Source organism: Chiroxiphia lanceolata, chromosome Z, assembly GCF_009829145.1.
Source record: "Chiroxiphia lanceolata isolate bChiLan1 chromosome Z, bChiLan1.pri, whole genome shotgun sequence".
NCBI lineage: Eukaryota > Metazoa > Chordata > Aves > Passeriformes > Pipridae > Chiroxiphia > Chiroxiphia lanceolata.
The window spans coordinates 23,745,237-23,767,334 of record NC_045671.1 but is presented as its reverse complement, the minus strand read 5'-3'; the positions used below and the strand labels follow the sequence as shown (position 1 = coordinate 23,767,334).

At 36.9% G+C, this 22,098-nt stretch overlaps 1 protein-coding gene across 5 annotated transcripts; it reads left to right on the top strand.

Moving 5' to 3' along the window:
* The first annotated feature begins 782 nt into the window (after positions 1-782).
* On the top strand, positions 783-20,749 carry LOC116780621 (COBW domain-containing protein 1-like). 5 transcript variants are annotated; one of them, XR_004354541.1, is made up of 15 exons: positions 784-952; positions 2,030-2,116; positions 3,004-3,100; positions 4,153-4,244; positions 5,947-6,006; positions 7,056-7,093; positions 10,004-10,050; positions 10,818-10,904; positions 11,685-11,729; positions 14,263-14,319; positions 16,247-16,298; positions 18,246-18,314; positions 18,405-18,470; positions 19,422-19,532; positions 20,218-20,749. XR_004354541.1 is itself a non-coding variant. In XM_032675824.1 (15 exons), exons 1-15 carry the CDS (start codon positions 847-849, stop codon positions 20,289-20,291), a joined length of 1,107 nt encoding a protein of 368 aa, XP_032531715.1. In that variant the 5' UTR covers positions 786-846; the 3' UTR covers positions 20,292-20,749. The 5 variants fall into 5 exon arrangements, 4 of the variants coding, with proteins under 4 accessions (XP_032531717.1, XP_032531715.1, XP_032531716.1 ...); XM_032675824.1 differs by having other exon boundaries at positions 786-952; positions 19,403-19,532; XM_032675827.1 differs by having other exon boundaries at positions 935-952; positions 2,951-3,100; positions 19,403-19,532.
* The last annotated feature ends 1,349 nt before the right edge of the window (positions 20,750-22,098 follow it).

The following is a 22,098-nucleotide window of genomic DNA, read 5'->3' as shown; positions in this document are numbered from 1 at the left end:
GTGTGTCTGAACCAAGCTTGGGGCTGATCTGCCGGAAAGTAGCTCTGCAGAGAAGGACCTGGGTGTCCTGGGGCTCAACTAGCTGTCCATGAGCCGGCAGTGTGCCCCTGTGGCCTGGAAGGCCAATGGTATCCTGGGATGCATTAGGAAGAGCATTGCCATGAGGTAGAAGGAGCTGATTCTGCCCCTCTACTCAGCCCTGGTGAGGCCTCATCTGGAGTGCTGGGTCCAGTTCTGGGCTCCTCTGGACAGGAGAGACATAGAGTTCCTGGAGCAAGTCCAGTGGAGGCCTACTAAGATAATTAAGCAACTGGAGCGCCTCAGTTATGGGGAAAGGCTGAGAGAGCTGGGCATGTTCAGCCTGGAGAAAAGGTGACTCAGAGCGGACCATAGTAATGTATGCAAGTATCTGAAGGGATAGTGCCAAGAGGATGGAGCCTGGCTCGTCTCAGCGGTGCAAACAATAGGAGAGCAGTCACAGGGCAAAAACTGATGCACAGGAAGTTCCACCTAAACATGAGGAAGAACAACTCTGCTGTGCGGGTGACCGAGCACTGAACAGAGAGGTTGTGGACTCTCCTTCACTGGAGATCTCCAAGAACCGTCTGGATGCAATCCCATGCCGTGTCCTCGAGCAAGGAGGCAGAACTAAATGTCCTACTAAGGCCCCTTCCGACCCGTTCGGTGGCTCTAAGCCGACATGTCTCTTCTTGGCACCGCCCCCCTCCCCTGCCGCGCCTGCGCGGCAGAGCCCGGCGGGGGCGGGGCCACCGCAGGGGTGTGTGACGTCACTCGGGTGGTATCATTGGCGCGGCCGCTCTGGGCTGGCCGGGCCGCTCCGCTCGCATGGAGGACGAGGAGTGCCCCGACCTGGTGCCGATCGGCGGCGCAGGGGAGACTGAGCCGGGCCCCGGCAGGAGGATCCCGGTGACGATCATCACGGGGTACCTGGGTGAGCAGCGTGAGGGGCGCATGGCAGGGACCGCGTGCGGGCAGGGGAGCCCCGAGCGGGGCCGGGGCTGCAGCGCGGCCGGCGCGGCGGCGGCGAGGGAGAGGGACCCGCGGCCGCCTCCGCCCCTCCGCGGGCTGGGGGAGCAGCGCGGGGCCCTCCCACCGCCGCAGGTATGTTTGCAGGACGATTTTGAGCGCTGCTTTTAGCACTTTGTGTTCACTGTTCGCCTTGTTCGGGTTACGACTGACAAATGGGTTTTGACCACTTAACGTCAGGATGGTGTAACATGTCTGGCTCAGTTAAATGCAGACTGAATTGTAGTCTGAAAAAGTGAGGTTCGGCGTCCCTCCCTCAGACCAACACGGTAACTGTGTGCTACACAGTCACAGTTGTGGACGGTAAGGATCTGGTTAAATGTAGGATCACCAACACTTTTCTGATGCTGCATCGCGCTCCTTCAGGAAAACCCTAAGGGGAGGGAAAGAAGATTGCCTTACCAAGTTCCCCTACATGTGATGATCATCCAGTTTGAACTAGATGATCTAGTCTAGGTCCCTTCCAGACGTAACAATTCTGTGATTTTGTGTATGGGATGGAACTGTTGGTAAGGTGGTATTGCAGAGGTTATGGGTTGTGTGTTTAACAGTATTCTGTTTAAAGGCAGCTAGTGACACATCTGTGGTTGCTGACGACAGAAGAGTTTGTCAGAAAAGGCAATAGGAGGGAGAAGATAAAGTGTGCCTTTTGTTAAGAAAAAACACAAAAGTTAGTTTTCTAGGAAAAGACTGCCAAGCTCTTAGGGGACTTTTAAGTTTATCAAGCACTGACACTTAGTGAGTGGAAAACAATGCATGATTTAAGACTGAGATTTAATGGGGTCCATGAGGTCAAATATCTCTATGAATTAATTTCTACATCGTTACAATAGAATGTAGGATACTAGAATGAGAACTAATATTTCAGAAGAGATTTGCCTGAAGTGTGCATGTGCATAACAGTATTTGTTTTTTATTTGAAAATTTAAACCTTTTTTTTTTTTTTTTTTACATTTTAATAGAAATATGGTCTGTGTTCTAGGAGCTGGGAAAACCACTCTTCTAAATTACATACTGACAGAACAGCATAATAAAAGAATAGCCGTTATCCTGAATGAATTCGGAGAAGGTATGTGAACATGCAGAAACTCTTTTTTTTGCCACAAAATAATAAGTATGTAAAATTGCTGTAATCAAGACCATTGTAATTTGAAATCCAGTAATGAAATTATTGATATACCCCATAGGCTTCAAAAGTGCAGAAAATCCTTTTGCTGGTGTTCCTAAAACAGTGCTATGTGTTAATCTGTTTTGCACTTAAATTCAGGCTCTCAGAGTAAAGTAAATGAATATATCACCCTGTTGGAAGTGCTATACCTCCGTTTGTCCAACCCAGTTTCAAGCAAATGGAAATTAAAATAACGTGGTGGTAGATAATATTTTCTTTTATTTACTTTCCCCTCAGCCATTTACAGATCACGAATCATCTTAGACCAAGAAATGGGGGGAAATGTGTGCTTGGTATCTATGGTTCTTTGAACTCTTTGCTTTCAGGATTTTTAATTGCTATGGCTGTAACTTCCTATCTGTGCCGTAGTCAGAGTTGCTTAGTTTGCTCTGTGTTGGTGCTGGGCTCTTTGTTTCTTTGTTTTCATCAGCAAAGATGCATGCTGTTTTTTTGGTCCTGGAGCCTAAAATAAAATGTAGAGACAGGTCCTTTATTTGATACGGAAGCACTGGCTAAATTCCCTTTCTTTTAGCAAAGTTTGTGGCACTTATGATGTACCATCATCCTGTGAGTTTTGGTCTTTGTAGAACCAACTTTACCTTGGCTTTTAAATTTGTCATAAAATGGAAAATGCTAATATCTGAAGCACATGTCAGAAACATGGTCTCAGAAGAAAAGAATATAATTCAAGAGTAGTAATGTGTACCAACTTGAATCTTTTTCTTTCTCTTACAGGCATTGGCATGCAAGATTGTAGATTAAAAATATAGTACTACTTGTATTTTCAGGAAGTGCCTTGGAGAAATCTCTGGCAATCAGTCAAGGGGGAGAACTCTATGAAGAATGGCTGGAGCTCAGAAATGGCTGTCTGTGCTGTTCAGTAAAGTAAGGAATGACTGTTGTACAAGTTCTTACAGTGAGTCTTGGGGGGAATTGAGGAAAGGAAAAGATATCCTAAAACCGATGGTAGTATTGATTGAGACTTTTGTCAGATGAAACAAGAATTGGAATTAGGGAGATAGAAATTTATTTCCTTTTGTTGTCCTACCGATATGGAGTTAGTGTCTTCTAAATACTGATGCATACACTATTGGGGTGCTGGAAAGTAGAGAGCTGTCCCTCTTCTGTTGGTATTATGTGCTTGCATATAGAGAGCTAAAGATTCAAGGAGGCTGGAATTAGGACTCAGGTTTTCCAGTTTTCACGTTAAATACTTACTCTGTGTTTCTTTCTCTGTATGGTGGTTAATACTTGCATATTGTATACATCAGAAGGGGTGAATGGAGAACGTTTTGCAACCTAATGGAACACAATATTCAAAATTGTAAGCTGATGGTTATGTTAAAAAGCAGGAGAGTATTTGTTTCTTTGGCGTGTTTTTTACCCTATTTGTTTGAATGCTAAATTGTTTGTGCTAACCTTATAATAAAGGTCATGGCGTGTTTACCCTAAAAATTTGGAAGAATTGGTCCTGTGCCTAAACTAATAATAGGTAATAAGTGGAAAACAGAAGACCCTATTGCATTGTGTTCTGCTGGAGTGCAAGGAAGGGTACCATTGCTACTATGTTCTATATACATTGTTTCTTATGCTATACATTTCTGCTTCAGACTGACTTCATCAGCTGCAATTTAAGTAAATGGCTCATCTTAATTTTGCTGTAGGTGAGATGGAAAGGTGGGAAGAGTAACATGGTTCAGTTCCACTTCATCCCTTTTTTCTGTAATCTCAGCTGCCAAGCCAAATATATTACATATCTACACAGGTCCCTACTGTCCTTTACAGAGTATTCAGTGTTTGAAAATAAATCTTCATTTGAGTCACCTTTATTATGCCTGATGAGAGTAGGCAAATACTATTTTCAGACTAAAGATACATGTTAATGCACATTTTAGCTTGTTTTCTCTGTTCTGAGGTTTAATTGTTTCTTCTTACAGGGACAATGGTGTGAAGGCTATTGAGAACTTGATGCAAAAGAGAGGAAAATTTGACTATATATTGTTAGAAACAACTGGTTTGGCAGATCCAGGTAGTTCACATTCTGACTTTAATTACCATGATAATTATTCTGTTTTTATGGAATGTTTATTTGCTCACCAGTCAGTTCACTTTGCAAAATGTAATATAAAATGGTGAGTTGTCAGGCATATATGCTTTGATTGCTGTGTAGACTCCAATGAATTGGATAAGGGCAGATGTGGGATTGTGAATGGGTTGTTTAGTTGTGTTTTGTTTTGTTGAAGTTGCTCCTAATTGACTCTAAAGGTTAACAGAAATTCAGTTAAAATATATTTCTATCAAGAAAAGACACTGGTCTTAGAGAAGAGGAGCACTCTCTGAAAATAGTAGTTTTCAGTAGACTTTTAATGTTCTACATTGCTCCTTTTAAAGTATAAATTATTATCATCTAATGTATTGTTACACTGATTATGATAGGCCTTATATTTTGTGAAGTCCTAAAATACAGTGTGAAACAGACCAATACATTCTTCTTACAGAGCAGTAATACATTTTACAAAGTCTTTGTGTACTCTTTAGTGATATTTATTATAAAAAGGTGTTTAAACTTAAGCTCATGTTAATAATAACTATCTAAAACAATTTTATCCAAACCATCCCAATTAAAAATGTGTTGTTGATGGTGAGTGAAGGAAATTCTTATCAGAAATCCAATTGTTTCCCCTTTAGGAGACTGATGCCTTTCAGCTCAAAGCTAAATAGTTGTCATGGTAAAGTAATTTTCTTCAAAAGACAGGATATTGATTTGGCCTCTGTTACACACAAATTCTGTTTGAATGAAATTGGAAGACTGTTAAGCATTTTGGAAAAAAATCAATAGATATCAGAAAACCATTACATGTTGTTGCCCTTGCTATATCTTGCATGAGTAAGCACTGTGAACAACTGACAGGTATTTGGTGTTGATACAGAGTGATGTTTGAAGGACTGCATCTTATCACTTGAGGTGGGCAGTTTTAGTTGTTGGAATGACTTTAGTTACTGATTTTATTTTTTTTCTTCTGACATGTTCAACAGTCTTAGCCTGATAGGACATTGAGCAACCTGGTCTAATGGAAGGTGTCCCTGCTCATGGCAGAGGAGTTGGAACTAGAATCTGCTTTACAGGGCTATTTTAGCAGAAAACAGGAGTAGCCTACTGCTAGGCCATGTGTAGAACAGGTGTCAGGTCACAGATTCCAGGTCTTTGATAGGATGTGGTCTCCCACTTGTCCAAATACTTGCTTCTTTTTTTCTCCTGACTTGTCAATTTAACATTTGCCATTTTACATTTTACTGTACAAAAAAAGACAGAGTACTGTGTGTTTCATTATTCAGAAGCACCTCATCTTCATGGAAAGTCAGTGGATATCTCCTTTTTGGCTGGTGGGGTGGGAGCAGATGTGTGTGTCTCTGTGCCATGACCTATAAACAGTGGCTGAAAGATGAAGAGGGGAAGTACAGGCTATTTAGAAATGAGGAAGATTTTAAAGATTTTTAAAGCTTTTTGTAGTCATAGCTGTGGATGTGCACACCAGTGCAATGCTTTGGTAGATTTTGTTAGGTCAAATGTGTGGCTTGACACAGGGTACTTGACAGCTGTGATTTCTGAGTTTGAAGAGAGCAATTTCAAGTACAGCACTACAAATGCAGTTTTTCTGTGAAATGTCTGCATGGTGGTAGTTAACTGGAAAATCTCAATTTTGCAACTGTATGTATACTGCACTTTTTAGGAGCTGTGGCCTCCATGTTCTGGGTTGATTCTGAACTGGGAAGTGACATCTACCTTGATGGTAAGAAGTGCAAGCTTGTTTTCCTATGTATTTGCATTCCATATCTGCGTTTGGTGTAATATAGTCTTAGCATTTAAGGCAGGGTTTCAGACAATGTTTGAAATGCATGAACTTGGTTCTCACATCATCTCTTTTGGCCACAGAGATACCCTTGCTTATTCTGATGCTTGTTTGTCTCCTTGACAAAATGTTTCAGTTTGCTAAATCCAATAGAAGTTTTGTAGTGCTTTGCCAGGGAATCAGTTATGGAGAGATCTTGATTGTCTCTTGATCCTCATTACCAAGATGTTATAAAACATTATTTAAGAGTAATATTAGAGCATGCCTTTTTCCTTTTTCTTTCTTTCCCCCCCCCCCCCCCCCCCCCCCCCCCCGCAATGTTTCCTAAGCGGTTTCCTTTTTTTCTGAGCTCGTGACTTGTCAACATCTGGATGATTCCGCCTTTTGTTTTTCACTTTCTCTGCCTACTGGACTCTTGTTAGCTCTAGTATTTGCTGTGTTCCAATAAAAATCTGCATTTACTGAAATATAAATCATCACTATATGTAGCTAAAGGGTATTTTTTTAATGTAGGAAAAAATATTTAATTTTTGGCTTAAACAAGTGTCCTACCAATGCTTTGGTCAGTCTGTGAAATACCCATTTGCCCAAGGAAGGAAACACTGAATTGAATAAGAAAGAGCTGCCTAAAATTCTGCCAGAGACTTGCAAATTCCTGGTCACCTAGAATCAGAATATCTGCATACCTCAGACAACCCTCTTAATTTGTTTCAGTATCCTGTAAAAGCATACCTTTGCCAATTTGCTGTTGTGGAAAAAGAGGCATCCACTTCGTGAGAATTTATCTCACCTGATTTTGTAGACATTTTGTTACCACAGATATGAGTGACAAATAAAAAAATGTTTGGGTGACAAGTCTAATGTTCAGGTACTTTCAATGCTTCCATTTTATTATAACCAATTGTAAATGTGCTGGTATTGTTTACAAGTTGTTAAAACTGTCACCTGCTTTCAGCAAATTTCTGTTCCATTTTAATGTTTTCTTTTAGGAATTTTATGTGTTGTTGACGCAAAGCATGGACTGCAAGTAAGTTACTGGATTTATTACATGTTTTAAAACTGCAGCATTAGAACACCTATTGCGATAATGTTCCTGTGGATGAATTAATTTTTACAGGAGCTGTGATTCTTAATGTGAATGAGGATGTGTTTCATTAGTACTGTGTTTTGAATGGGAACAAGGGATTACTGATATTCATAGGACTTTAGATTCTTACTGACACAACTAATGTTTGCCAAGAGTTGTCAGGTTGCTAAGTATTTGGTTCCTTCTGGTTCTATCACTTCACTCAGGAATCTTGCTTTTATTCCAAATAGGCATTTGGCTTACTGTAAAAACAGTGAAGAAGTTGGTCTTGCAGAGTGTCTTTGGTCCATGTTAGTTGAAAGGAGAGGACTGAGAACAGGCATACCAATGTAATAACAATTGAATTAGGGCTTAGACTGGGAAGGGTGCTGATGTAATGGCAGTTGTGGTGATGAGAGCACCAGTGTCCTGGTACTGCATTGTATGAAATTATTATTTCATTTTATGGAAGCAGACAAAAAGGGCAGGCATTAGAGTAATTTATATAAAGTATAGTGTAAAAGCAGACATACAGAACAGTGAACTTGATTAACAACAAAATTTATGATTAAATCAAATAGTTCAACTTTTTTTTTTATAATAGGTACATGTTAATATGGTTATCAGCAACATAATAAGTTTGGAAATTATTGCCTTGATTGGGTATTAATTTTGCAGGATTCAAAATAAAAGTAACCACAAGAAAAGATGCCTCCATGGTTTGAAAAGTTCGTCATGCTATGGAAGTGTTTTTAATATTTCTGCATTTTACATGGGGGAAAGGGCTGATTGGCCCTTTTAAGCAAGAATCATCTTCTAAATCAGCTCAACCATCACAAGAAATCATATCGTGTCTTAGGTCAACCCCTTTTCAGCTGAATGCCCGCATACTAATTCAGATGTGTTTTATTACTTGCAGAAATGTTGTTCTATTTGTCTTTCTTTTCATGCAATGCTGACTTCTTGTCTTGAATCAAATATAATTGTGTTGCATGTAGCAGCACTACATTGTTACTGTTTGAAAAATAATTTAAAAAATATTTAAACTTTAAAGTAATATATCAGAAACAACACAAAAATGTTTAGAAACATTCCGTTTTTCAATGTACTATTATCTTTGACAGCTCACTGAAAGCTCTTACATTACCTAGTCAGGAAGCCTGTAAAACACTGACATTTACTCAGAATAGTAGGAATTCCAGATTTTCTCAGTTATATACCAAGTAAACAACTTTTGCATTGTATAAAGGATGTGCTAACTTGAGCAATTCCTCTGGTTGCAAAGCTTGACCTGAACAGCTGCTTGTGATTCAAAGAATTTTGAAAGCTGTACAGGTAATGATATTGAGATAATAGGCTGCAATTTAAGTTGTCATGCTTTGAAGAACTAACCCATCAAAAGAAAAGCTGACGAATAGCCCTGTGACCAGTCAGCTGAATTGAAACTGAAGTGGTAATTGATATCATGGGTTATCACTGTAATGAATTTGTCACCCAGCAATCTGAAATACTCAGTTTTTTAATCGAGGGTGAACAGCTGGACAACTTGAAGTTGCATTTGTCTACTTCCAGGACTTGACATCTCGACTATGGACATTGTTCTTTTCAGGACAACAAATCTGACAACATTTAATTCAATAGAATCAATACACAGAGGAATACAAAGAAAAGGTCGGAGGAGAGGTTTCCTGACAGACATCTTGTAGTTATGCTCTGCTTAGGCTGTGCACAATCAGAAGACACTTTAATTTTTTTTAAGGTGACAGACTCACTCAATAATCTATTTTTGTTTTTCAAGTCAAATATTGTTAGATAATTCCACTCGAAGAAAAAAAAAAACAACCAGTTTTCTGGGTTTCTTCTTTTAATCTCTATATTTTCCATGACAATTAATTCCACTTTAATTTGGTATTTCTGTATCTTGAAAGTCAAATTTTAAAGTAATATTCCTGGTGTATTTATAGCTGATGAAGGAACACAAGGAGTGTAGTCTTTCCAGAGGTGTAAGTGGCGAGTTCTTACTAATGGTACAGTGTTGGTTTAAAGTTTTACTTCCTCCACGTCTGCAACATTTCTCTCCTGTAGATTGCTGCCTCCACGTTAAGGGGCAGAGAATAATTTGAACCTAAACCTTTGCTGCTTCAGCTTGGTCTGTTGCTGTGGCTAAATTAAATAAGGCTTTATATTGCTAAACTTCAGGCTACTGCTTGAGATGCAGGAATTTTTCTCCCTTTCACTGATTCTTCTGTGAGGACATTAGCTTGGGCAGACAAGTGGAGCACAAAACTGCAGATGATACTTAACTCGTGCGGCATGACCAGAAGCTTCTGATATTAGGCAGACTTGCCAAGGAGTAGTGATTTATTCATACAAACCTGGAAAAAGAGTTACCAGTTTTTGCTGTCAAAGTAAAGTTTGTCAGCTCTTTCAGAGAAAAGGAGTGTGATTCAAGTTATGCATATGAAATACTGTACTGCAAGCCTAACCCATTTTTAACAGATAATTGAGGTCACACTCATTTGTGAAACTACTGAACTTTTATTTTTTTCATGGCTACTCTATGTTATGGTGACTTTTTTACTACATTATAAAGCTGAAAAGTAATTAAAATATAATACAGTTTTTCAACTTTTTTGCATTATAATAATAAAATTAATTGGAATAGTTTTCATAAAAGTAATTATAAGCTTCTGTATTGGTGAATGTATAAATATACTATTTCACCATAATTTTCAGAAAAATTATAGATGCCATCTTCCTCAATACCTTGTTGAAAAACCTCAGCTGAATTGGGTTTGACCTCCCTTAGTTTCAAATTAATTTAAATGTAATTAGAATATGATTAATCCAATTGTTTTACTTTTTATCTAGCACTTGACAGAGGAGAAGCCAGAAGGCCTTGTCAATGAAGCATCTCGGTATGATGTAGAAATTAATTATATATATCACAGTTAGGAATTGCACTGTATAGAAGTTCATCGGAACTGGCTTCTTTTTCTTTTATAAGGTTTTTTTCTCCTCCTTTGCTTTAAACCAAAGTTGGTTTATGGTGTAATGAGGCAGAATATAGAAAAGTGACTTCATGCTCCATTTGATCTTTCTGCCAAGATCTGACTCTTCTACTTTAAAAGTGATAGGATTTTGCATAAGTGAGGGGAAAGTCTCGGGGGGGGGGGGGGAAGAAAAAATTTCATGTTAGGATCTATCTGATGCTCAAAGTAGAACTGGAGATAGAGGAATATTTTTTGATAGATGTGGAGCCACAATAATTAAGTATAATTGTAACAACTGAAGTTCTCATAAAGCAAAGAGACTTAAAGTATCACTTTACAAAGACTGCATGCAAGAGAGACAGGAACTTCTGAAGTTGTTAGATCAGTAAGGACTTTGGATTAGATGACGTAAAAAACCCCTCTAAGCAAACAAACAAAAAAAAACCCCTGAAAAAAACACCCTGAAACAAAAAATCTAGCAAGCTTTGATTTGGTCTCTTAGGACGTAGAATAACACCTCAAGGAGAAGCCAGTAGTACTTTAATCATGCTCCATGACGTTCTAGTTTGATTAATGCTTGCCCTTCTGTACTAACAAAGTTCATATTATTTTTTGGGGCCATGGGAGAGATGATGTTTCTGCCTTACAGATATAGTGTTTGTTCACATTGTCTCTTTTTTCTTAATACACAGGCAGGTTGCATTAGCTGATCTTATAATTATCAATAAAACAGATTTGGTTTCAGAGGAAGAATTGAATAAAATCAGAACATCTGTGAGGTATGAAGCTTTTGGCATAACTGTAACATTATTTTAATTTAAACATAGTTACTTCTTGCTGTTGGTACAGAAATTAGATATCATGATTACATTGACACAAATTGTTAACTTGTAAGGGCAAAGAGACTGCCTCTTTCTAATGGAATTTCAATACTTCTGTGTGCTTATACAGCCTTAGCAGTTTGCCTCTCTAGGTAAGATTTGATGTTATTTACTAAGTACAGGCCTTTGTCTTAAGTGTCCATACTTTTACATTTCTGGGCATCTGTTGCCATTTTTCAGAATTAGCATCAGGGAAAAAAAAACTGATGGTAAATGAGAATTCACTAGCAAGTGCAAATATATGTCAAGGAAGTCACAAACAATTGTCATGGGAGCAGAGGAACCAATCTGAACCAGTCTGAATCAAATTAGTGATCAAAGACATGACCCTTTTCTATCAATACTGTGACAACCCAAATAAAATATTTAAATTTTTAAATACTTTACAGCTGTATAGTTGTTTGAAATCTGAAAGTAAAAATGCTTAGACCCAGTACAGTGTATCCTGAGGAGCCTTGGATAAGAAAATGCTGTTCTCACTGGTAGTATCTTGTCAGAACTTGTAGTTTCCAACTCTGAGGGGAAACCAGTTATCTCAAACCAATTGTCTTGGTTTGACCTACAAGTTGATAACAGTTGGGGTGCTATTTTGCATGGTGCTGTCCATGGTTAACGTATTCAAGCAATATATCACAGTTGTATTTTCATCTAACTAATGATTTTTCTGTTTTATTTTAGGTCAGTAAATGGACTTGTTAAAATTCTAGAGACACAAAGATCAAGGTATTAAATGGCCAATATTACTAGGTACTAGATCCTGCTTCTTTTGTGACAGTTTTAAGTGTTCTATTACATCAGCTTGCTTAAAGAAAAACTATTGAATTAGAAATATTTAATTTAATATTCATTTTATGAATAAGCATCCAGATAAAAGAATTCTTTTAAATAAGTAAAAATGTATTTTTCTTTTATTTTTTTTTTTTAGTTTTCATATTGCAGACTCATGGAATGGGTCAGGTTGGAAGGGACCACAGTGGGTCATCTGGTCCCACTTCCCTGATCAAACAGGGTCATTGTAGAGCACATGGCACAGGATTGTATCCAGAGGGTTCTTGAGCCTCTCTGGGCAACCTATTCCAGTGCTTGGTAAAAAATCAGTAAAAAATCAGTAATGAAGTTCTTCCTCATGTTCAGGTGAACTTCCTGTGCATCAGTTTTTCTGCCCGTTGCTTCTTGTCCTGTTGTTTGCACCACCAAGAAGAGCCCGGCTCCATCCTCTTGGTACCCCCCCTTCAGATACTCTTATACATTGATGAGGCTCCTCTCAACCATCTGTTTTTGAGGCTGAACAGGTCCAGCTCCCTCAGCCTTTCCTTGTAAGAGAGATGCTCCAGTCCCCTCATCATTTTTGTAGCCTCTGTTGGACCTGCTGTGGGAGCTCCATGTCTCTCTTGTCCTGAGCAGTCCAGAACTGGACACAGCACTCCAGATGTGGCCTCACTAGGGCTGGAGTCACTTCCTTCAGCCTGCTGGCAGCACTCTTCCTGATGCACCCCAGGATGCCATTGGCCTTCTTGGCCACAAGGGGCACACTGTTAACCAGGTCTTATAACTGAAGAGCAGCTTGCAAGGCCACAGTGTCTATGAGCTAATAACGGGTCATATGCAATATAGTGTTTTCTTTCTGTTGTATCAGCTTAAATATTTTTCTCATGATTGCTGCTGCAAATAAGTTGTTACTGCAAAATTACTTTGAAAACAGTGGAAGGAAGTTTATAAGAATGAGGAAAATCATTGCACCAGTTCTGTTTTTTTTTTTAATTGAAATTCTGACTCAGATTTCTTCTTTAATAAGGAGTTACATGGATATTGTACTTTCAGGAATGTTATGAGAGCAGTGTATCTTCCAGACTGCTAGGACTGTTTTGTGTACTTTTACATCAATTATTTGACTACATTGTGATAAATGTTTCCATAATACAGGTTCTTGATTCAAGCAATTTTTAAAGGGAAAATCATAGGCATAATAAAATATACTTCAATTTTTAAAGTTATTGTCAAATGTAGTTGGAAAATGTAGACAAAAGAACTTGCAGTTGTTGAGTGATCAGGAATGACCAATTTTGAAGAAGGTATTAAATATCATGCTTTGTGTCTTAAATGTCCATTAGGAAGACATCCAGTATGAGATGTCTTAACATATTCTCTGGTATCTGATGCCAGCCAGCACTAAAGTTTGGATGTGAGATCCAGTGGGCCTCAGATTCAGTCCTCATTGACGACTCTTTGTTACTTGTAAATATTCTTTAGTAAATGACACATAATGTCTCTTCCACGATTAAACATTCCAAAAGTGAAATAACCACAAAATTAACTTATTGGAATGTTATTTGAGAACATATCTTTTTTAATTAGGAGAGTTTGTCCCTCAAAAGCCCACATTTAGAAGGGACTAACGTAGCACTTCCTTGAGAGTTTTGGTATGATTTTTCAGAAAGCTACTGAGAACAACTGGCACCGAGCTGGTCATGAATTTTACACAGGAATTGTTTATGTGTATTACATTATAAATCTTTTATCTTAGAAACTGCTTTTTAAAACTGCTGTTGAATGTAAAAGTTTAATAATTCTGGCTATGCTCTGGAGGTGGCTTTTTTAAACCTCTCATCTTCTTTTTATTTAGCCACATGCCGCTAATTGCATTTGATAAGCTATCAGTTCCTTTTGGCAGTGAAACCTATTGTCTGTATTTCTTTATAAAAAAAAAGTTTCTTATGCAAGTTTATACGTAGCTGTTCTTACAAGCAAATATGATCAGAGTTGTATGTTCTGTATTACATTTTTCATTTGTCTGCTTCAGATTTTAGAGTTGAAATTCCACTTAGTAGCACTTGCCTCATATAGTTATTTCAGTTTTCTTTGCTAACAACATGTCAGTATAAGCTATATATATTCCAGGAGTTTGTGTCTGTCTTGAGAGAGTCAGGATTCCTTTTCCCATTTAGGGAAAATCAGGGTTTTTTTCAGGCATCCATTATAGAGGATTTTATCATATTTCTTGGAAATATTTTGTATTTTGCTGTATTTTTAAAAATTTTGTTTCTGTACTTACTGTGTAAATAAACACAGCATTTCCTTGTAGGAAACAGTACCAACCACCAACATCCAACAATAAGGCTAAGTATGTATGGCATTAGTCTGATAGACAGGAAAACAAACATAAGCTTCAGTGAACCCCTTTAAAAATTATTATTTAAGTATACATGATATTTAAATGCATCCGAAATACAAAGCTTTTGTTTTTCCTTCTTTTTAGAGTTGATCTCTCCAATGTCTTGGACCTACATGCTTTTGACAGTTTATCTGGAATAAGGTAGGGTGATAATTATGCTGTCTTCTATTAGAAATAATAACCACTGTATAAATACATATATGAAATAGACACCCTCAAATCCTGGCTCAAATTCACATTTGACTTTTTGTTAAAAATTCTAATTTAGTCACTTTTTAAAGTGACATCTTGATGACCTGGAGGCCTCTTTAGATTTCACAGAAAAGAATGAAGAACTGAGGTTCCACAGCAAACAAAGGCACTGGAAATTCTGGTTACTGTGTTCCATGGTCCTGGTTTTTTTTTAATGCTAGCTGCATGCTTCAGCATGTTGGATGGGTGCAAAAGTAAAATTGGAAGCAAGGGAAAAGGGCTTTCTGTTCATTTTGTGTAGTTAAGTTGTTCAGCAAAGAGAATGAGAAGTACTGGAGTAATCATAAAGGAAGGGAAGGAATATGCAGCTGAGGGCAGTATCAGCTTCATTTTTCTTCCTAGATGCAGACTGTTCACTTCAGGAAAGGAAATGTAGCCACTTCCTTACAGAAGGGAGAAACTGCAGGACATGCAAGTTAGTAACCTCTAGTAGATAAGGTGCTTATTAGATTTCCCTGTGAACTGGTGCAGTACTCTCCCAAGTGCTACCCTTTTTTTTTTTTTTTTTTTTTACTGGCGTCGGCTTTTGTCTGATCAGTGAAAAGTAGTGTTTGTTTCTTTTGTGCTCCTTAAATGGCCCACTGAGATTGGTACCAATGGCAACATCAGGGAAGTTACAGACTAGGCATCCAAGAGAAAGGAAGGCCAATATATCCTTTAAGGGCAATAGATAGATATTAGTTCGTAAGCCAGATCATAAACCCATGTCCTGAGTTCTTATAACGGGTCAGCTAACTAAATTGACTCGTCCTGGAGCCACACAACAGGGATAAAGCAGTAAGAAGATGTGAACCAGAAAAGAATTGTTCTTGATAATGTCAATTGATAGTTGGATCTGATTATATGTAATATTTGGTGGTGGTCTGCAAGGTTTACTAGGAAATGCTGCATTCTACAAATCTGAGAAAGTCCTTAAGTAGCTGACAAAAAAACCCAAAACCAAACCTTTCTTGCTTTCCTCAGTCTAGTCTTTCATATCTCACTCATAGTTCCTTTAGAGGTTCTTGATATTTGATATTAAAACAAAGGAAACACTCTAAAATGTCAACATTTAAAGACACATCCTAAAAGCACTAAGAAGATTGTAGACTGCTTAAATGAAGTTCAATTTACTTGATGGTTGAACTCTGTACAGCAAAATTGCTTACCCTTGTTTCAGTTCATAAATACAGAACCAGTACACTAATAAAATTGTTCTTTTAACTGCATACTGGAGTAAGGATTTCTACCAGCATAGCAGAGAGGTATAACATCTGATCCGTATATTTGTACTGGTAGAACCTTGCAGTCTGTACATCCCCTGAAGTCACAGGAAGCAGATCAAGAATTCTGGGTTCAGTGGAGGGCAGTATGAGAAGACGACAGCAAAGCAAGGAAGATGGGAGAAGTAGGAATGTGAAATGTTACTTCAGTAGCCTAGAATGCCTCTTTTCCCCACCATTAAAGGCTTCTTAAATTTTACAGTCATCAAATTAGGAGGAGGCATTTTTATGGGCAATATTCTTACACAAAGGAACATCCAGGGTCCTATACTAATTGAAGTATACATATTTTTAATACCAAAGACACTGCACATCAGGACTCCGATTCTGTTTATATTTTAAAAGAACATAGTTTTCTAACACAAATAGTTAACTATATCAAACAAATACAAACATTTCTATTTTGAGATTAAAATGGAATTAACAGTTGAAGCTTTTTCTGAGTATATATAGTCTATTTTTGATACTTTAGTTTTGCAATACTGGAGTTTTTAAAATTTTGAAATGACACTTTGCCCACCTTTACTCAAATGTGACATTTAACTTGTTTTCAGTTTGCAGAAAAAGCTTGAGAATGTGAAGACAACACATGCGCATCTGGATAAGGTATTTACAAAAAATACTCCTTCCATGTTTTTGTAACAACAGGGTTGTTCAAGGTAATTGCAAACTTTGCATGCTAATTATGGTACCTTTTCAGAAGGCTTCAGTTAGGAAGTAATGTGTTCTAAGATATTTGGAAGATTACTTAGAATACATAAAAGAATGTGCTTTGTTTTAGACAAGATTCTAAATGGCTGTATTGTCTTTCAAAAATAGCTTAGAGGCTTCCACTGCTCCAGACAGTCACATCGTTCACTGATTCACATAGAGGGTATTACTGAAATAAATAGCACTACTCTTTTTAATATTTGTAGAAACAAATCCTAAATTTGTAGCCAGTCTTTATCTTGTAGGTTTTCTGTCTAAAACAAAATCTTTGTGGTTCAACTGTGGGTCGCAGTCCTCCCTGGGGTATCCCCAGATGGGTGGGGTTCACCCATAGGTAACAGTTCCTTCAAGGGCTGCAAAAAACCAAAAACTTTTATTTTTATAAGTTATCTTAGAAAAGTGTACTTTCCTTTTAGAAACTTGCTATGATTAAATTTAATTTTAAGGTTAAAATATGATGCATACAATGCCTTCCTTTTTCTTTTTGAACTGCAGATCTTGACTGTGAAGTTACTAGTCTTGAAAACAGAAAAAGGCAAATCTAATCTCCTTTTGGAACTAAGGATTAAATATAAAATCAGTTTCATGCTTAACTATAATTGCTATGACAGTCTTAAGTTCATAGTTTTTGTTTCATTAAAAGTCTTAAACATGCTCAGTTATAGAGTCTTAATAGATCCCTAAAGTAGTTAAACAAGTTAGGTAGAAGCCTTCCTGAACGTTACAAGTTATAGCATCCTTGTATTATTAAGGAGATTATTGTTAGTTTTGTAGTGTGGAGCCATTCAACCAGTAGGAAACAATGAGAGTTTATTGCTACTGTCTCTATTTAGTTTAACACCCACATATTTAAGATGATTGTTGAGACAGACGAGGCATAAATGAGAGCAGAACAGCTCTCATGGTAGGCTGCAAGTCCTTGTTGGCTGATAGTGTGTGCTTATTATCTTCATGTGGAAGGTCAACAGAAGTAAACTGCATTATGTGTGAAACCAGTGAACTTCTGTTGTGTTTTGAAGCTGCTCTTGTGTTGGCTTTTGGTGGTTTAGATTACTTTACTTGGTCGTTAGATAGACATTTGCTGCTTGTTGCTTTTATTTTTTTTCCTTAAGTTAGATGAGTCAACTGAAAGTAATTGTTTGAAAGAATTTTAAGTTGTACCGACAGTTATTCTTTATTCTTCCATGCCATTGAGAGGTAATAGCGACAAAAATTAAACACATTATTCATTTTTTAAATAAATTGTTAATTTTATATTACATGTTTTATTTTCATATTCTCTTTTGATAATAATAGTCCTGAGCAGTAAGCCAGTGGTTGCTTTGGAACAAAACATAACTTCAGACATGTTTATTTTCCGAATCTATCCCTGCATAGTCTGTTTGTAAAAAGCTTTTCATAAGAGGCAAGTGCAGATGGATGAAAACTATCTTGATTATTTTTTGTCTGACAGAATTGTCATGAAGATCAGTATGCCAAGAAAATAGCACTTATCCATATTTGAAAGATAGAGCTTACTATCCTCCAATAATTAAAATTCTTAGGCTTTCTTTGAGAACAAACATCAGCTACAGCAAAACATTGCATCTTAGAAGCTAATGGCATTAAACTATTCAAAGTATTGTGTATATTAACTGCACACCCAAACAAGTAACAAAAGATAGAGCATAATTTAGAAAATTAGAGCAGAACAGAGATAGAGATTTCTTTTTTTGATTTGAAATGGGTATATAGTTGCTATTTTTCATGAGGCCAAGTTACAAAGAACACCTTTTGAAATTACTGTAATGAGATGTTTATTCAGTTTAATAGGTAATAATAAGTGGATCTTTCAATTTGCAGGCTATAACTACAGTAACATTTGAAGTTCCAGGAAATATAAAAGAAGAAAACTTAAATCTCTTTATTCAGGTAAGTAATATATCACTGTCAACTCAAAAATCATTTTGTAGATATCATCCAATGCTGTTTTGTTTATGAAAACAACATTTCTTTTCATAGAATCTTCTATGGGAAAAGAACATGAAAGATAAGACTGGACGCACCATGGATGTCATAAGACTGAAGGTTAGTTAGAAATTATCAGCTGCTTTTTCTCTTTACTAAAAAACTAAAGCTGCAGTGTTTTGTCAGTACCAGACCTTTCAAAGGTGTTACTGGATCACTGTCACAGAGCCAGCTGTCCCATATGGCAAAGCAAATGACCCCCAAGTAATTCATTACAGAATGGGTTCCAAAGTTTGTTGCTTTTATATTTATTTTTTATCTGCAGTCATAATCCTTTTGGCAGTAATAGACATAGAATTCAAACTGATAGGTCAAATGCAGACCTTTATATATTAAATATTTTTAACCTTTTTTTTTTTTTTAGGGGAAGTATAAGACAAGTTTTACAGAATGTGTTCCACTAGAATATTTCAGAAAGTTTTACTATGAAGTGATGAAAACTGCTTTAATAGAACAGTTGATATGGGGTTAATGGGAGGTTAATGGACTCTCTCTGACAGTAATCTCTTCTAATTATTTTACTAGTTGTTTTACTTCACTTCTTTCTCCAGTATTCAAAGTCTGTATTTCAGAAAAGTTGAGCATGAGAGCTTAATCAGAATAATCTGAAAACAAGTATTTTGCTCATTTTACGTCATTGCTGTCAGTCAGGCTTTCATGGGCTCCCATATCATACACCATATATATACTCAAGGTGGTGTAGTAGCTGATGACATTTTATTTTTGCCCAAGCATTCTAGGTACTGACCAAACGAAGGATAGAAGGCACAGTATGGTTAAGTGTAGTTATTAGTCTCTAACAAAATAAGGAGGTGTGAGAATGTATGTTATGAGTAGAAGTGATGATAATACATGGTTATTTTGACTAACAGGTGATATTGCTAGAAATATTATTCTCTGCTGGGACTAGTTTCAAAGGTTTTTTCCCACCTCTTACACACTTTATTTTTAAAGGTTTGTTTATATATCCTAACAGTTATTTTTCTGATAAGGGACTGGTATCTATTCAAGGCAAATCTCATCAGGTGATTGTCCAAGGTGTCCATGAGCTCTATGATCTGGAAGAGACTAAAGTAGCCTGGAAAGAAGATGAAAAGAGAACAAATAGACTAGTTCTAATTGGTAAGAGGAAATTACACATCTCTTTGTTTGACTTTAAGAAGCTGTTTTTTCACAGGCAGTCCTGTAACTTGTCCAATGAAAAGCAACCAGATTAAATTTGCCAGAATAATTGCAGTATGTTCAGCATAACCTCCAGTCAAAGGTTTATCCATCAAAACTTCCTGCAGTTTTAATATTCCAGATGAGATGGATCCACATGGTCTGTTTTAGTGACACTAAAATAAAATTCCATGTAGTTTTAAATTATTTTGGCATCTTTAATGTTATTTTTAAAATCCGTAGTTATAAATTAGGTGATTGGGATGGTTTGAATGAATCAAATATTTAGTAACTGTAAGGAAAGTGATTATAGTGATTAAAATGTGTAAAATCAGTTTTGTTTCTCAAAAGCTTCATAGCAATGTGCTGTGTTTCCATTTTCTACTTACTAGTCTCTGCTTTGCAAAGTGTTTTATGATCAAAAATAACCCAGTTTTTCCTCCTTTCCCTTGTACAGCTTGAAGTCTGCTGTTGCCCATAAAATCTAAAGTTACCTTGTTATCTGCAGCTTAATTTTATTACTGCTGTTCTCATTCATTTGTATAATAAATATTTTGTTTGCTGAGAAGACTGGTGGGTTGCTACTTACATGCATTTTTTCTAATGCACTTTAAAATACAGTTAGCTATTTTATTTCTCTTTACAGGCAGGAACTTGGACAAAGAGACCATTAAAGAAGTATTCATAGCCACTGTGAGAGAAAAACAGCGAAACAGTTGACATCAAACTACAGAAAAGATTAAATGTCTGTTCTTAATCCTACAATCTGTTTATGACAGAGAAAACTGAATGACATGGGATATAGCAGTTTCTCTGTCCTTTTTCAGTTTATACAACAATTAAACCCTGAAGTCTTCCTAAGAATCCAAGCTGACTGACTACTTAAACATTAGCTCCTATGGTCTAGAATCAAACACAGTTCTACCATTTTGGATTTGGCTTAAGTTATGTCAGTAACATCATGCACCTGTGCAGAAGTGCAGATAGGCAAAAGACTGTTGCTTATGCTATACACGAAATATTGTAATAGGGATATGGTAAATGTGTTTGAAGCCTAGTGCTTTCCCTAGCTAACTGTCTTCTACTACTTGAAATAAAGCAATAGTGATTATTGCCAGTGATGTAATCACAGTAAAAATTATTTAGTGTTTACTATTAAACTGTCTTCCATCTTTCCACTTGTATTGTGATTTTTGAATGAATATTCATCGCAGGTACCGCTAAACCTGTTGTGTATATGAAACTAAAAATACATAAATAGCAGAGGCTCAAGACCACATGGAATATATGCTATCTGCATAAAAGCTGTGAATGCAGTGTTTGGTCACATAGTCAATGGGCTGAAGGATGTAGCTGAACTCTTAGATCTTCTAGGCCATGACCCTCCCAGTCCAGGATTTGAGAGACCAGCAACAGCACATTTCCACTGTGTTGTCCAGGCTGCCCTGCGTGATTTGTTATGGGGTTCTGTGACACTGCTTTGAAAACTTAGTTTGATGGTTTTTATCTCTGTACTTGTTACAATTTAGAATTGAACTTCCTACCCTGTACCATCTGCAGTATTCTTCCTTCCCCATTAGCTTTAGAGATAACAGCTGGGTGAAAGCAAAATGAGTGAATTCCAAAAAATAATGTGGAATTAAAAATGTTTCTAAGTAAAACACTAGGAGATGCAATTCTGAAGAATGAAGACTTACTACATGGTTCTACATGAATGCTTGCTGATGTCTAAATAAGTAGAAATTTGTTTTAGGTATTAGAGATCTGTTACTTGTCCCATACCCAACATGAAAAAAAAAGAAAGGGCGCTGTTGCCTTATCAGCAGTCTTAAAATTTTTCATTTTGCTTTTATTAAAATATATGACTTCAGAGTTTGTTTTTGAAAGAGCTGCAGAAGGAGACAATCTTTTGCTGTCAGGGGTTGGTGTTTCATTTGATTAAAATATTTGTCATGTTCTTAACTAAGATAGAGCTCTTCAGTCTCCCTGTGGATATGTTAGCAGGCATGACTTCATTCCTCACATTGAAAGTAATTTTAGATAGCTTGAAGTAATTTCCAGAAACTATTTTCTCTAAACTAAAGCAAGGTAAAAAGAAAGAACAACCTGCTTACAACGTTCCTTTCTGTTTAGCAGAGCTTGGTGGCATTTCAGTGAAGTGGGTATATTTCTGAGTGATACTGTGACAGTTTACCTTAGCAATTGCATCTCTTCATTTTGAAAACTAATCCGTGTTCTCACACTGATATATGTTTTGGACTGCATAAATGACACAGTCCTGCATGAAAATTTGTCAAATGATTGCCATCAGTGTTATTGACTGAATAATAAGATCGTGTATGCGCAAAATTATGGATAATGCATTTGTATTTTTTGCTGCTCTTTTTAATTCTCCCATTTGTCATAGGGAAAGTAATCAAATACCTTCTATCTTTAGCAATGCCTCATGTAATTGAAGAACTCTGTTCTCTTTAGAAAGATTAGTCTCTGAAATGCCCAGCTATCATTAACTTTCTGTTTGAAAAAC